We start from the raw sequence: 13771 nt of genomic DNA, 5'->3' as shown, positions 1-13771 counted from the left end.
TCTGCTTAATTCAGAGACTCTGTCCCTCACCACCCCTTGTTGTAAATATTTTTGTCCACCCTAAGCGTGGAAGGGTATACTCAGACATGAGTCCCTTGCTCATTGCACCATCAGGATTCAAGCAAGCCGGGCCGAAGACGGCTGTAATGCCAGAAACCGGTCCCCGGAAGCTTGTTTCCTTCCCAGTGTAAGAATTGGCTTTTGTAGTTTGGTTTGCCCTGTTCCCATCATGCACTGGGACAGGCACAGACTAATTTGCATACAGCCAGGTTCTGAAACTAGGATGGTGCAGTGAGCTAAAAAACGGTGTTGGATCTAGCCCTGATCTCTTGACTGGGTGAGAGTATTCTGCTTAATTCAGAGACTCTGTCCCTCACCACCCCTTGTTGTAAATATAAAGAGAACAGCCAGGCATGGGGTGGATAATGGGAAGTAATATTAACAAGTGAAAGGCTCTACTATAGAATATCTGTGGAACATGGGTCGTCCAGTAAATGGTAAATAAGCACTTTGCCAACACATATTCCTGTCTTAGAGGATTTTAAATCAAACAACATTTTGATTTTTTGTAAGATTATATATGATAAAAATTGCAACAAGACACCATCCTAATTTTATGAGAAAACGTGTCCAATTTTTAGGAGCAGTTTAAATTCAGAAACTCTTTGCAAGGTCTCAGTTTTCAGAGTTAACCGGCCGATGTAATGTATACACTGTGCTCATTCATAGATATGTTAATATATTTGTGAACATTAACAGCGTGCAAGACTTATTGAGAGGCATCAACTTGAAAACTATTTCATCATCCAGGTAGAACTGCAAGTCTCACAAAAGATCCATGACAGATCCCATATCACCAATGGTGCAAATGTTTGAGTTGCGTCTGATCTTTGCATATCCCCGGTCGCCCCAGTAATGTCCCCAGCTGAAAATAAGAAAGAGAGAAAACATTTAAATAAGGAGTGAGGTTGCAAAACAAACTAAACGGACACAACAGAAAGTACATAACACATCAAGAGAAAAGAGAAATGCGAGTCCTCAGTAACAAAAGGGTAGCAAAGGAATCAACATTAATGTGCAGCAGATTATCCATACAATTCGGCACTTCACAAAGTATCTTTTGAGCCTGAATAATTGTTAAGGAGTTAAACAACAAGTGAGAGAAGCAAAGAAGAATGAATGAACAAATTAATGGAAAAGATTAAGGCCCCTATTACGATGTCGCTCGGAAAGGCTCCGAACGGCAGTCGGATTATCCTAAACAATGTCATGACTTTGAGGGCCCGTAGCAGGACCCACTTCATCCTGGGGTACCCAATTGACTCCCCTTTAAAACCATGTACAGTGTGGAAGGCACGGTAGAGTGCTTGCGACAGGGTGCAAGTTTTTCCGCAACCACCCCTGTTTTCAATGGAAGTCTTTGTTGTCGGTAGGAACACAGGATCCCATTAAAGTCAATAGGAGACTTTGTGATCGGTGTTAGGAAACATCGTAATTCATCGGTCGGACTTGCTGAACGTGAATTGGTCGGAACAAATTCCGACAAGGAGTCGGTCGTATTGCTTTCCGACCAACATCGTAATGAGGACCTAAATGTAATATATTTTTTTAAATTGTGCTTTATGGCTTGAATACAAGTTCCCTGGGTAATTCGTGTGATTTTTATCGAGTCTGGATTTATTGGGTGTAATTAATAGCACCCAGTTACGATTTCTGGGGGAATTAGACAAGGATTTTGGTGCTCACCGCATCAAAATCTGTATGTTCCGGTCAATATCATGGATTTTTCTCTGAGGTTTGACCTACTGATATTTATCACAAAAACTCCTAATTGTCATATGTCTGACAACAGGAGTTAATTCATTGGGCCGTGTATTGAGGTTCTATGTGATTTGAGTAAATGTGTGTGAGTTACAGAGGGAGAAAGAGGGTGAAATAATCAAGAAATGAATTGGAAGGAGTGAGCAAATTAAAAAAACAAATAATTAGGAAAGTTGTTATGTGAAGATAAACAAAAAATTGAGAATATTGAAGGCAAAAAATAACAAAATTAAGAGAGCATTGGCAATTTCAGTAGGTTTCGGCTGTAAAAGTCTGAGCTTTTGACCTTACTAATGTTTTTTGCCAGTTGCATGAAAACCATGAGTCTTGTGAACACTGGCTGGAATTTTGTAATTTACTTTCTATTACAGAAAATCCATTCCATAATGGTCATAATGCATATGCATGCATGCGCACACATGTGTTGTGCTGCATGCACCCAGGCGTCATGGCATGCACATTGCGAAGCATGAATTTGCTTGCATCATGGTTCATGGCAGCCATTTTAGGTGGCGCCATGATGCATTTTTAATTGGCTGGTTAGGACAGTAATGTTGAATGTAAAAAAAAAGAGAAAAACAAATTCGTGCATAAAAAGGAAGCAAGGGCTCCAGAGACACTTTGCAAGTGCTGGGCCTTTGTGAAAATGTAAACGTGGGATGGGAAGTGAGGCAGGGAGTATCCGGAAGTGGGGTAAGGAGCAAAATGGGAGGACAAAGGGAGGAGGCACAGGGAAAAGATGGAGATACAAGGAAACACTTGCACTCCCCTGGAGTGCTAAATGAAAAATAGCTTCCTCTGCCTGATGTTATGTTATGTTATGTTATTCTAAACTTTTTAAGCGCACTGGCACCCAGGGGTTTCATGGCGCTGACAGTGAGGAAAATTGAAAAGCAGTTAACCTATTCAGAAGCTTGCTTTAATAGCCAGGTCTTCATGGTTCTCCGAAACTCCATAAGATTAGTACATCTCCTGAGCGTCAGAGGAAAAGTGTTCCACACCTTTGGGGCACGAACAGCAAATCGGCACCCACCCTGACGCTTCCGTTTTAAAGAGGGTAGGGTGAGGAGGGACAGATGGGCTGAACGAAGATTACGGGTAGGCTTATGCTTGACAATTAAGTTGTTGATAAACATGGGGCTTTTCCCGTGAAGAGCCTTAAAAGCCAGGTATCCTACTTTAAATATTACCCATTGGGCTATGGGTAACCAGTGGAGAGCAGCCAACAGTGGTTTCGCCGATCTCCCACTGCGGTGCAGCCAGAGCTCCCTGCTGCTGACCATCTGACCGATGGGTCAATCGTTCAAGGCTCTCTTCCACCCATAGGCACACGCCTACGCCTCATCCATAGTGATCTGTGGTAGAGCGTCTCTTCTCTGCTGCTGGGCTTCCCTCTTTTCCGCAATCCTCAGATTCTTTTCTGTCTTGTCACCCTTTTTGGCACTTTTTCTTTTTTCTTTCCTTTTGCACCTTTTTCGAACTTTTTTGCTGCTTTGCCTCTGTGATGCCCGAAGCCCTGGCCCCCTCAGTGCCACTTTCCTGCTCCCTGTCTCCTGCCTCGCAACTGTCCAGGCCCCAGCATACAACCTAATATTGGCTGCATCGCGGGCACTAAGAAGACGCACCAAAGGTAACCCTGTTTGCACCCGACTGATCCTGGACCACACCCATCACACAGACCCTGGATCTTGGACCTTTCACTGATACACCACCAGCATCACCCTTGTCCTCAACACCAGATGCCATGCCATCTGCCAACTTGTGTAATAAAAGGACACCCAAGGACTTTTCTCCTGCCAAAACTGTAGCTACACCCTTGCCCACCACACTTCAGTTCCTCCCACCGCCCAGCTGATCCACAGTGTATCTGACCAGTTCAGCTGCATCCTTCTCAACACACCCTACCTCCACAAACATGCTACAGAAATCTGGGGCCTCCTTGACTCTGTCCCTGCCGACATCGCCTTCCTCATTGAAACCTGGACAAACCCCAGCTCGGGCCTGGACATGGCCACCCCCATCCCCGACAGCCACAAGATCACCTGCAAGGACCGCACCAACTGACCACGAGGAGATATCGCCATCGTCCACAAAAACACCCTCCGTCTGACCACCCACTCAGATGACCCAACAACAACCATGGAACACCTCCACTTCCAGATCAAGACCAACACCATCCTCTGCAGCACCCTCATCTACATAACTCCTGGTCCCTGCCCGCCCTTCACCGAAGCCATCATCAGCTTCATCTCACCCCAGGCTCTCGCATCCACTGATTACAATATACTTGGCGACGTCAACTTTCACCTGAACAACCCCAATGACCAGAAGATAACATCCCTGCTTGAGAACCTCGCCAATGTATTACTAAAGCAGCTAGTCACCTCTCCTACAAATGCAGCAGGACACAAGCTTGACCCCATCCTCGCAACCAGCAAAAACGTCATCTACAGCCGCATCTCAGAACTTCTCCGGACCGACCACCACTGCGTGTACTTTGCCTTCACCAAAGTCACCATACACCACCCCACTCAACGCACCCCTGCGGTAGCAGGAACAAAGTCACCACAGAGGACCTCACCGCCTCTTTCAGTATAAACACACTGCCAACATCCACAGATGTTAATACCTCAACATGGAACCTGCACCGATGGATCTCAAACTGTTCCAACACTATGGCACCCCTCGAGAAGGAACCTGGCAAGTAACACTACAAGAAAGCCAGTTGTTTCACTCCCGGTCTCCACGAGTCCTGAAGCACCTTTAGATGACTTGAGAAGAGATAGAGGAACAACGAAACCCCAGAATTTAATCCAACCTTCAAAGCTGCCGTCACCACACACCACCTCCTCCTCAAAACCCACAAGAAAACTTCCCTCCAACACAGAATTCATGCCAGTGCACACATCAGCATTCTTCATAATTGTCAAGGAGATTGCCAGGCCCAACAGCAAGACCACAGTTGTCCCCCCTCCCAAGACCTCTGCAACAACTCTGTACTTTCTTCCACCATAAAATCAGGCAGATCACGACGGCTTCGACACCCAAGACGCTCCCACCACTCCCTGCATGAACCAACGACTATTCACGCCAATAGATACTACCCAACTGGACCCCACTCACTACAGATTGCACAGCACACTCAATACCATGGAGAGCATCCACTCTGGAAGTGACTCAGACCCATGCCCGTACCACATCTTCCATAGAGCCACCACCTCCATCGCCCGAGCTACGCTATACCATCAACTGCTCCATTGAGACTGACACCTTCCCCGATAACTGGAAGCACAACAAGATCAACCCCTTGCTGATGATGCCTTCTCCTGATGCGACAAGCCGCAAGAACTACAGACCCATCTCCTTGCTCCCCTTCCAGACAAGTTCATCAAGAAGGTCATCAACGGCCAACTCTCTGAGTTTATCAAAGCCAACTATGTCCTGTACATCTCCCAATCTAGCACTCTACTGGCTGTCACCGACGACATCATCTCCCTACTCGACCAGGGAGAAACAGCAGCCCCGACCCTTCTGGACCCCTCGGCCTCCTTTGACACCGTCTCCCACCGCACCCTTATCACAAGTCTCCACAGCGCCGGCATCCGCAACAAGGCCCTGGACTGGATCCACTCCTTCCTCAATAGTAGAGTACAGTGAATCAGACTACCACAGTTCCTCTCAGAACCCACACAGAACAGCTGCAGAATGCCCCACCACACCTCACCAACCAACCCACAGTCACCAGAATGAACTTCCACAGCGAGATAAAGGCTATTGCCACCTGGACAGTTACCTCAAAGACGTTAGTCCTCATCCTGGGACCTACCCCCTCAGCGTGGGATGACTCCTGGTGGCCCGCTGACTAGGATCCCCCCACAGACCACGCACAATAACTCAGCATCATACTAGATTCCTCAATCACAATGAACCACCAGATCAGTGCTGTCTTCTCATCATGCTTCTACTTGTTTCACTTGTTTCTCAAGACCTTCAGATGGATCCCCACAGAATCCAGCAATACGGTCATCCAAGCACTCATCAGCAGCAGACTGTACAACAGTAACACATGTCACCCAGAAACGAAAGAACATTCAAAACGCTGCAGCCAGACTGGTCCTCAACATCCCCCGCCGCAGCCACATCACTAAACACCTTCAATAACTCCACCGGCTTCCACTCAACAAAAACTTTCAAGCTTTCCCCACATATCTACAAAGCCCTCCACAATGCAGGACCAGCATATCTGAAACACCGCCTCTCATTCCACATATCCACCAGATACTGCTGCTCCGCCCAACTGGCTCTGTTCACCATCCCACAGGTCCGCAAGACCAGAACTGGAGAAAGATCCTTCTCCTACCTCGCCACCAAGACCTAGAACACTCTGCATCTCCACTTCAGGTAATTCCCATAGCTGACCTAATTCAGGGGGAAACATCCTTTACAACGCAACTTTTACCATGCAGTGCCTTTACGACGCAACTTTTACAACGCAAACCATTACAACGCATTGTACTGGGGGGCGCTCTAGGATAGGGAATAGACTTAATTTACTATCCAACACCTTCCCTACTATCCATGGGGACTGGAGTTGGAATAGTAAATTAAACATTCACTATCCAGCACCCCTAAGCACTATGCGTTGCAAAAGGCATGCATTGTAAAAACCGCGTTGTAAAGGCATGCGTGGTAAAAGCATGCGTTGTAATGTCATACATCCCAATTCAGGAAGGACCTCAAGGCCTGGCTCTTTGAGTGAACCCTAGCGTCCAGACAGATCAGCAGCCTCCCTTCCCTCTCCTCTCAGCGTCTTGAGCCCTCACTGGTAAGTACCCATGCTTTACAAACCCTGATTGATTGATTGATTGACTGAGTGTATGCCAAACTAGGTGGAACTGAGGGTGAAAACGTAAAAGTAATAGAGAAAGACAACATTGAAAAAAAGGAACAAAGGAAATGCATGGCAGAGAAAGGGTGTGAAGCAATGCCATATCTACTTACTTTATGTCAGAAAGGAGAAAGACCAAACCAAAAAACATAATTTAATAAGAAAAAGTACAAAAGATGAAAGCCAAAACAAAATGTAGTTACACTAAGGGAATGGAACGCACAAATTCAAAAAGGCAATCAAATGTCCTTTTACAATCCATAGTCTAAAAATGGCCATTGGCCAGCGTCAGTCATATTGTGAGACATCGGCTCCAGAAATGTAATGGTTATCATCATTCTAAGAATGCCACAATAGGCCAAGAATGCCAAGCACTTCTTAGGTGATTGGCACCTTCATGTAAGAGAACAGCCAGCACTATGCCGGCATGGGTATCATCATTCTAAGAATGCCACACTAGGCCAAGGATGCCAAGCACTTCTTAGGTGATTGGCACCTACATGTAATAGATGGTTTCCACAATGGATTATTTAGATGCCATTGGCCATCAGAGATCAGATGACTTCTAGAGGAGGCCACTGCATGGTCAGCGGATCACACAAATCATCATCCCCACACTGTTTGTCTCTGTCTGTCACTCTCTCTGTTTCTCATGAACACACACACAACATACTGCCAATACACACAGAAGTCTTGTAACTGCAAATAGACACTGAAACACACACACATGCACACAGTCACTGACAAACACACAGGGACATATGCAAATAGGCCCACACATTAGCACCCTCAACCAATCATGAGTGGACAACCTTAAAATGATATCCTGCAGTAATCACTTCATTTCACTTAGCTGCCTCCTTTGCTTTCCTCGGCACCCTGCTCTAGCGATAGGGAAATGCATCAAAAAACAAGCACGAACTGCTATGCAACATGGCTTGAATTTAAAAATATGGATGAAATGCACGCCAAATACAAATAAAATTATATAAATAACCTGTAAACATGGTTCTCACAGACTATGGGGTAGATTAGGATCGCGGTTTTCCCGCATCCTCCGGGCCGGGGGAGGCCACCGCTGGCCCGGAGGATGCAGGAAAACGGCAACGAACCCACCAAAGACCCACCGCCACATTAGGATGGCTGGTGGGTCCTGGTTTCCATCCGCAGCTTTTCTGCCGCGGTTGGCTTACAACCGCGGCAGAAAAGCTCTAATATGGTGGCGGTGTCTCTCAGACACCACCAGCCATATTAGGATGTGCTTTAAAACATGCTTTTCCGTGGCGGGAAAAGCATGTGGAACTTCACTGTGGGGGCCCGTTGCGGTACCCCTGTGTGAAGGGAGGGTGGGGAGTGCACAAGGGGGGTACCTATGGTACCCCCCTGCATTTGTATGAAGAAATCGACAGGCACCGCACGGTGCCTGCTGCTTTCTGCATACAAATGCAAAGTATGCATTTTTACCATCGCGGCGGGTGCAGCTTGAAGCCGCACCCGCCGCAATGGTAAAAATAGAGGATGTGACCGCCAGGGTGGCGGTCACATCCTAATAGGTTCAGGAGGGAACTCCGCAGGCCATGCGGAGGTTCCCTCCTCCTCTATGGTCGCGGATGGACTCAAGTCCGTCCGCGATCATAATGGGCCCCTATGTGCGGAGTGACCATATAGAAACTCAAAGGAAGCCCAGCATTTTGATGAACATGCTAACACAGTAAGATTGGATGCCAGTGGCTAAGCTGATAATTGTTTTTGTTTACAAAAAATCAAGAATTAGGGAGTGAAGAAACGAGCTGCGAATGGAAAGAGTCCATGTGAAGAAAGAGAATAAACACAAAGCAAAATATAGAATTAAAGAAAATATTGATTTGAAGTGTGCAAAGGAAATAACTGGTTAGAGTAGGAGGGACTGAAAAGAGAACTGGCCACAGAAACCTGTAAATAGATTAATTTTTGATTGAAAAAACTTGCCCTGAGGTAAAAAATAGAACATAGATCTTCATGTTTAGAAAAAAACACTAGCTAAAGAAAGTGTAGCGTTGTGGTTTCACATCCCTGTACAGTTGAAATTACCTTCAACATATAGTCATTATTACAGGTATAATTAATGCTTAGTCTTGATAGTGGATAATAAAGGACACAAACAGGAGCTAGATGATTGTTGATGCTCAGCCGACGTCCCTCTGCCAACATCAACCTATGAGAACCAAGAGCGGGTACATACTATGATCTCATGTAGCCAAGAGGTTGTCCGAGACACCACCAACACAACATACACACACTCAATCACCAGCATGCCATACAAAGGCAGGAGGAAAAGTGGGAAATACACCCACCTGTTCTTAATGATCCAGTAGCCTTCATGATCTTCTTCTCCGTATCCCACAATTATGATGGCGTGATTGGCATCTGGACAATCTTCTTCATCATAAATTCCTGTATGGTGATATAAGTCAGGAAAGTGAGCTTTTAGATGAGCATCCATGTTAGCTAGGCACAACCAAGGTCAACAAGCAGAACTAGCAAGAGCTAAAGGCACACCTTTCTTTTAAATAGCATTATATAGATCCATAAACTCACAGGGTCAACAAATAAAGTCACAAATCTAATGGGATTATTCTTGATTCAATAGCTAAGAATGTACAACTTTTCTGTTCAGACAGTGTGTAGGCAAAGGGAACTGGACCATGATGCACAGGCATGGATCTGTCTGCACTGGTCTCTGGCAAAGCAGAGAACCGTCTTCAAGATCCCGTGTGTGTCTGCTCGCTGTCGTCAATGACACTCAGTTCAGTCTGATGCTCTGTTCTAACTCTCGGCTAATGATTTCTATTCCAGATGTTCAAATCTCAAGGTTTGGTGGGCAGCATATTTTCCCACTTGGTCCTCAACTTTGGAATGGACTTCTGAGTCTCTATTCCATCTCATCTGTGCCTCGGAATAGTTCTGGAAATATTCTGGGTTGTTAATTGACTTGCTGATTCTTCTTTTTAAATCTAAATTTGTGGAACGTTGAGTCTAATAAACGCATTCCATTACATTCCTGGAAATGCATTTACATCTGCCCCTGACAGAAGTAAGTTCTCAACCGTTTCCAGAGAGGCAGTGGGTTGGAAATAAATTTGTGAAAACTCTAAAACTGGAAACCTTTGGAGTGTTTCTGATATTTAAAAACATCCCTTTCCTAGGATGCCTACTTCCAACCCCAGGAGGAGGATTCCGCATACTGAATATTGAACCACCATATGTGAAACAGGACATATGTTTAAAATATTTAGATATTGTGCATGCCACACTTGGATTCGCAGTGGTGAATTTCATGCTTGTGAAAAAACACGGGAAACACTGCTTTTATGTTACAGAAATTCTTACAGCGGGCACAACCTTCCCAAAGGGTCTTTTAGCCCAACTCCACTACACAATGGGAGGAGGATGGGCGAGAAGGCCTCCTCAAGTATTTGCAAGATGAGAAGAGAAGGGTTTTCAAAGAAGTCATGAAAGTAAATAGGTTCATCCTCATTTGGAGAGAAGCAGGGAGATGACAAAAAGTCCCGACAGATAAGCCCCTCCTCATTGACTTCAAAGTTCGGGGTCTGCTGATCCGCCGAGTGGCTATTGTCAAGTTCTGAGTGCTGTGAGGAAGTCACTTGGCTGAGGACAAGGGGCCCTTACCACAGAAAGAGTGGTGCTAAATGCGCATGTCATTCGAAACAATGCACGCTGCATTCACTGGGAGCGAATGCAAGGACCATGACAGAGGAGTAATGGGATCAAATGTGTGGGCTCCACCAAGAAGGCAAACCTCAGCATTTTAGGGTGCTTGAAAGACACCAAGTGTTTGAAAAGCCAACTAAAAGAACATTTTCATAATTAATTTGTGAGCGAATCCGGGTTGCAATGACCAGAGTTCTACCAGAAAAATCCATTAGGATGGAAACACTTCCAAGATGTGGGCATCCAAAGAGAGTTTTTCGTCAATAAACAACTCAAGAGTGCAAATAGATGATACTGGAAGAGAAGAAATGCTTATCAAACAAAAGCATTAGGACGTTGCTGCTCAAGGCTACACCCACCACCACTAGTAACATCCATCCTCTCGGATTGTGGAGAAGTGTGGCTCAATGGTTAGAACGGCAGACCCTGATGCAGAGGTCTGTCCTGGGAGCAGGGTTCAATTGCCGCCTCGGCGGGTCTTGGGCTCAATTTCCTCGGACCTGATAATTCTCGCCTTGGTGCCTATTCTAATCATGGGTTCCACTCTGCAACTCTGGGTAATAGCTTGCTTAATCTCCACAACGGCCCCAACAGCGCTGGGATGCCTGGCTTCACCTTGGGGATGCCCAGGGGTGGACATTTCACAGGGAAAAACCAGGAAGAGTTCCACAGCGGTATGCGTTACAGCACCAGGACACCCCAGTTGGGGTATTAGTGCGCTTTACAAGTACAAATTACATTACATTAAAACAGTAACCAAATGTTCTTCATTCAGTCCTAACTTTCCTAGAAGCAAGAAATGCAAGATTGAGATCAAACATGTAGGTCTGACGCATCTTGGGCCACATAGATGTTGAGGTTGCAGCACATTAACCCCTTCGACGCTCATGACGAGCTGGGCTCGTCATGAGGTAGCCTCCTCGCACGCTCATGACGAGCCCAGCTCGTCACGTAACATGCAAATCCGCAAAACCCAGCGTACGGGCGGAAATCATGCCGCACGCATGCGGTTAAGGGCCATATGTATCAACAAACTATTTTGCGATTCCTAAACAGTGATTTTTAAGGAATCGCTATTTAGGAATTGCAAAATGGTATGTATGAAGAAAATCGCTATATTTTAGCGATTCCTTAATCTTCCTCATTTGCGAATTTCCAATAATTTCCAATGCATTCCTATGGGCATTTTGAGAATTATTTCAAGGGTGCAGGGGTGTCTCAAAGACACCCTGCTGCACCCCTGAAATGTACATGTGTGTGCATATGGCGCACAAACATGCCCTATGAGCATGTGTGTGCATCACATGCCACATTCAAAAATGTCACATTGTGCATTTTTTGAAGAATTCGCAAGTTACCATCAACTACAAGTTGGTGTTAATTTGCGAATTCTTAACCATAATTCGCAACCCAAAAATGGTACATACATAGCATTTAAGGAATCGCAAAATTGTGATTCCTTAAATGCTATGGCAAAATGAAGAATCGCAAATATTTGCTATTCCTCATTTTGCGGATATTACATACATACCAAAACATGCAAAAAGGCCCTTTGCGATTCGCAAAGGCCGAAATTCTGCGAATTTCGGCCTTTGCGATTCAAAAATGACTTGATACATATGGCCCTAAGTGAATGCAATGGGAAAGTGGCTTGACATCAGCGTTACATATGAATCTACAAAAAAGGAGTGTACCATGCTCATTGTTTTGCAAGTCTGGGCATGCCCTTGCCACTTACAGTGATCAGTAATTCTGTGCATCAAACACATGAAAGGTGATGGGTGGAATGCTTGACAATGGTCTAACCACCGGCAGGTGCTAAGGCAAAGGTGTGCCACTGGGTCCCAACTACACACGACTAATCAGGGTGAAACCAGCCTTCTGTGGCACTCCTGCGTACTGTGAAAGGGACGTTTATGCATGACCACCAAAATACATGATTGTGGGCATTCACAAACCTTTACGGCTTACCAAGAATATTCAAGCATGGGGTCATTAATATTCGACTAGAATAAAAGGATTTATGAGTGCAAATTTACTTTAAGCACCCTTTGCATAATAGCTTGCACTGTACCTTTTTGGCGATGATGGGTAGGGTTTTTTTTTAACTCTTGGTGGTACCTTCCTATTGGCATGTATCCTCTGTGAGTGAAGGGGACATTCAAAGATTGCTGCGGTGTGGAACGAACTTGCCATTACCTTCACTGTAGAAGAAGAAGGTGTCCGTCACACCGAAGCCCACGGTGATAGGTCCATCATAACCCACAGCGGCGGCCATGTTGTCTTCACCGGTCAGCATATAGAACTTGGACATGTTCATTGGGACAATCTTCGAGGGTTTCAAGCGACAGTCTCCACCCTGAAAGGAGATATAGAGGATCACACAGACTGACTCTGACAACATGATCTCGATGACATTATCATGTAGAACCTACATTTAATACTAGACTGCTACTTTCCGACAACTTTTGCATTGTGCTTAAAATTATTCTAAAAAACACTGCTAAACAAATATTCACTGAATGAAGAGATTTGAATGTAAAATTCCAAAGGGCAAAGTTTACAGGGAGCGAGGCAGTGAGTGAGGTAAGGAACATACAAAGAATATCGCTTTTCTTGATAAGTTTAATTACTGATCTCCATCACCCACGACATGAAGCGTCCCGCGGACACTTGCTATTCGAACCCCGTAGCCTAAGTTAAAGCATAACAATTACACAGAACAGCACACAAGATGTGCGCGAGAAGCATGTTCAATACAACATCACATTACATCACCTTCCCCCCTTGGAAATAAGACAGGGATATTAAAAGTATTAAACTTAAATCAAACCACATAAACCATACAGATGTAATATTTAATATCTAATGAAATTATCTATTTTTCTAGGAACTTTTCTGACCCGCAAACCATTTGCATTTGCAATATTATCAAGACTGGGGTCAACCCCTTTAGCACCTGAACATGAAATAACCACCTAACTGACATGCCCATCCACACCACCTGACACCATCTTACCCTCCACATCAGACTGCAATCAGTGCGCCCAATCTTGTACATGCAAGCAACACTTCTTCCGTTGCATGATGTTAGCCTGCTATGTCCTATCCTTCACAAGTTGTCTTTTGTTCCACCAATCTTTATCCACCACAAACGCTGCCCCTGTGCTGACTTTCCTGACTTGCACTGGCATGGAAAATGTTGATTCCACTTTCCTTACCTTGAGGGGTTTCTTAATTAAAACCCACTCACTGACTGACACGTCCCTGCCGCCAAGGCAACACTTCTTGTGGAAATTATCTTTCGTAGCAATTTGCTATAGGGCAATCTTAGAAGATATATTTTCAGTA

The 13771-nt window shown here is 45.1% G+C and overlaps 1 protein-coding gene across 1 annotated transcript in view; it reads right to left on the bottom strand.

The window, feature by feature from the left end:
- Window positions 1-459: 459 nt before the first annotated feature.
- The window catches only part of LOC144805681 (cathepsin K-like), a 46686-nt gene continuing 33374 nt past the window's right edge, over window positions 460-13771 (bottom strand). The window contains exons 6-8 of the mRNA XM_078672193.1: window positions 12620-12779; window positions 9043-9142; window positions 460-925 (exon numbers count right to left, since the gene is read on the bottom strand). Of these exons, the coding sequence (XP_078528319.1) occupies window positions 826-925; window positions 9043-9142; window positions 12620-12779 (360 nt within the window). The 3' untranslated portion in view covers window positions 460-825. The remainder of the gene's footprint in view (window positions 926-9042; window positions 9143-12619; window positions 12780-13771) is intronic.

Source organism: Lissotriton helveticus, chromosome 1_2, assembly GCF_964261635.1.
Source record: "Lissotriton helveticus chromosome 1_2, aLisHel1.1, whole genome shotgun sequence".
NCBI classification, from domain to species: domain Eukaryota; kingdom Metazoa; phylum Chordata; class Amphibia; order Caudata; family Salamandridae; genus Lissotriton; species Lissotriton helveticus.
This window is presented reverse-complemented; position numbering and strand designations above follow the sequence as displayed.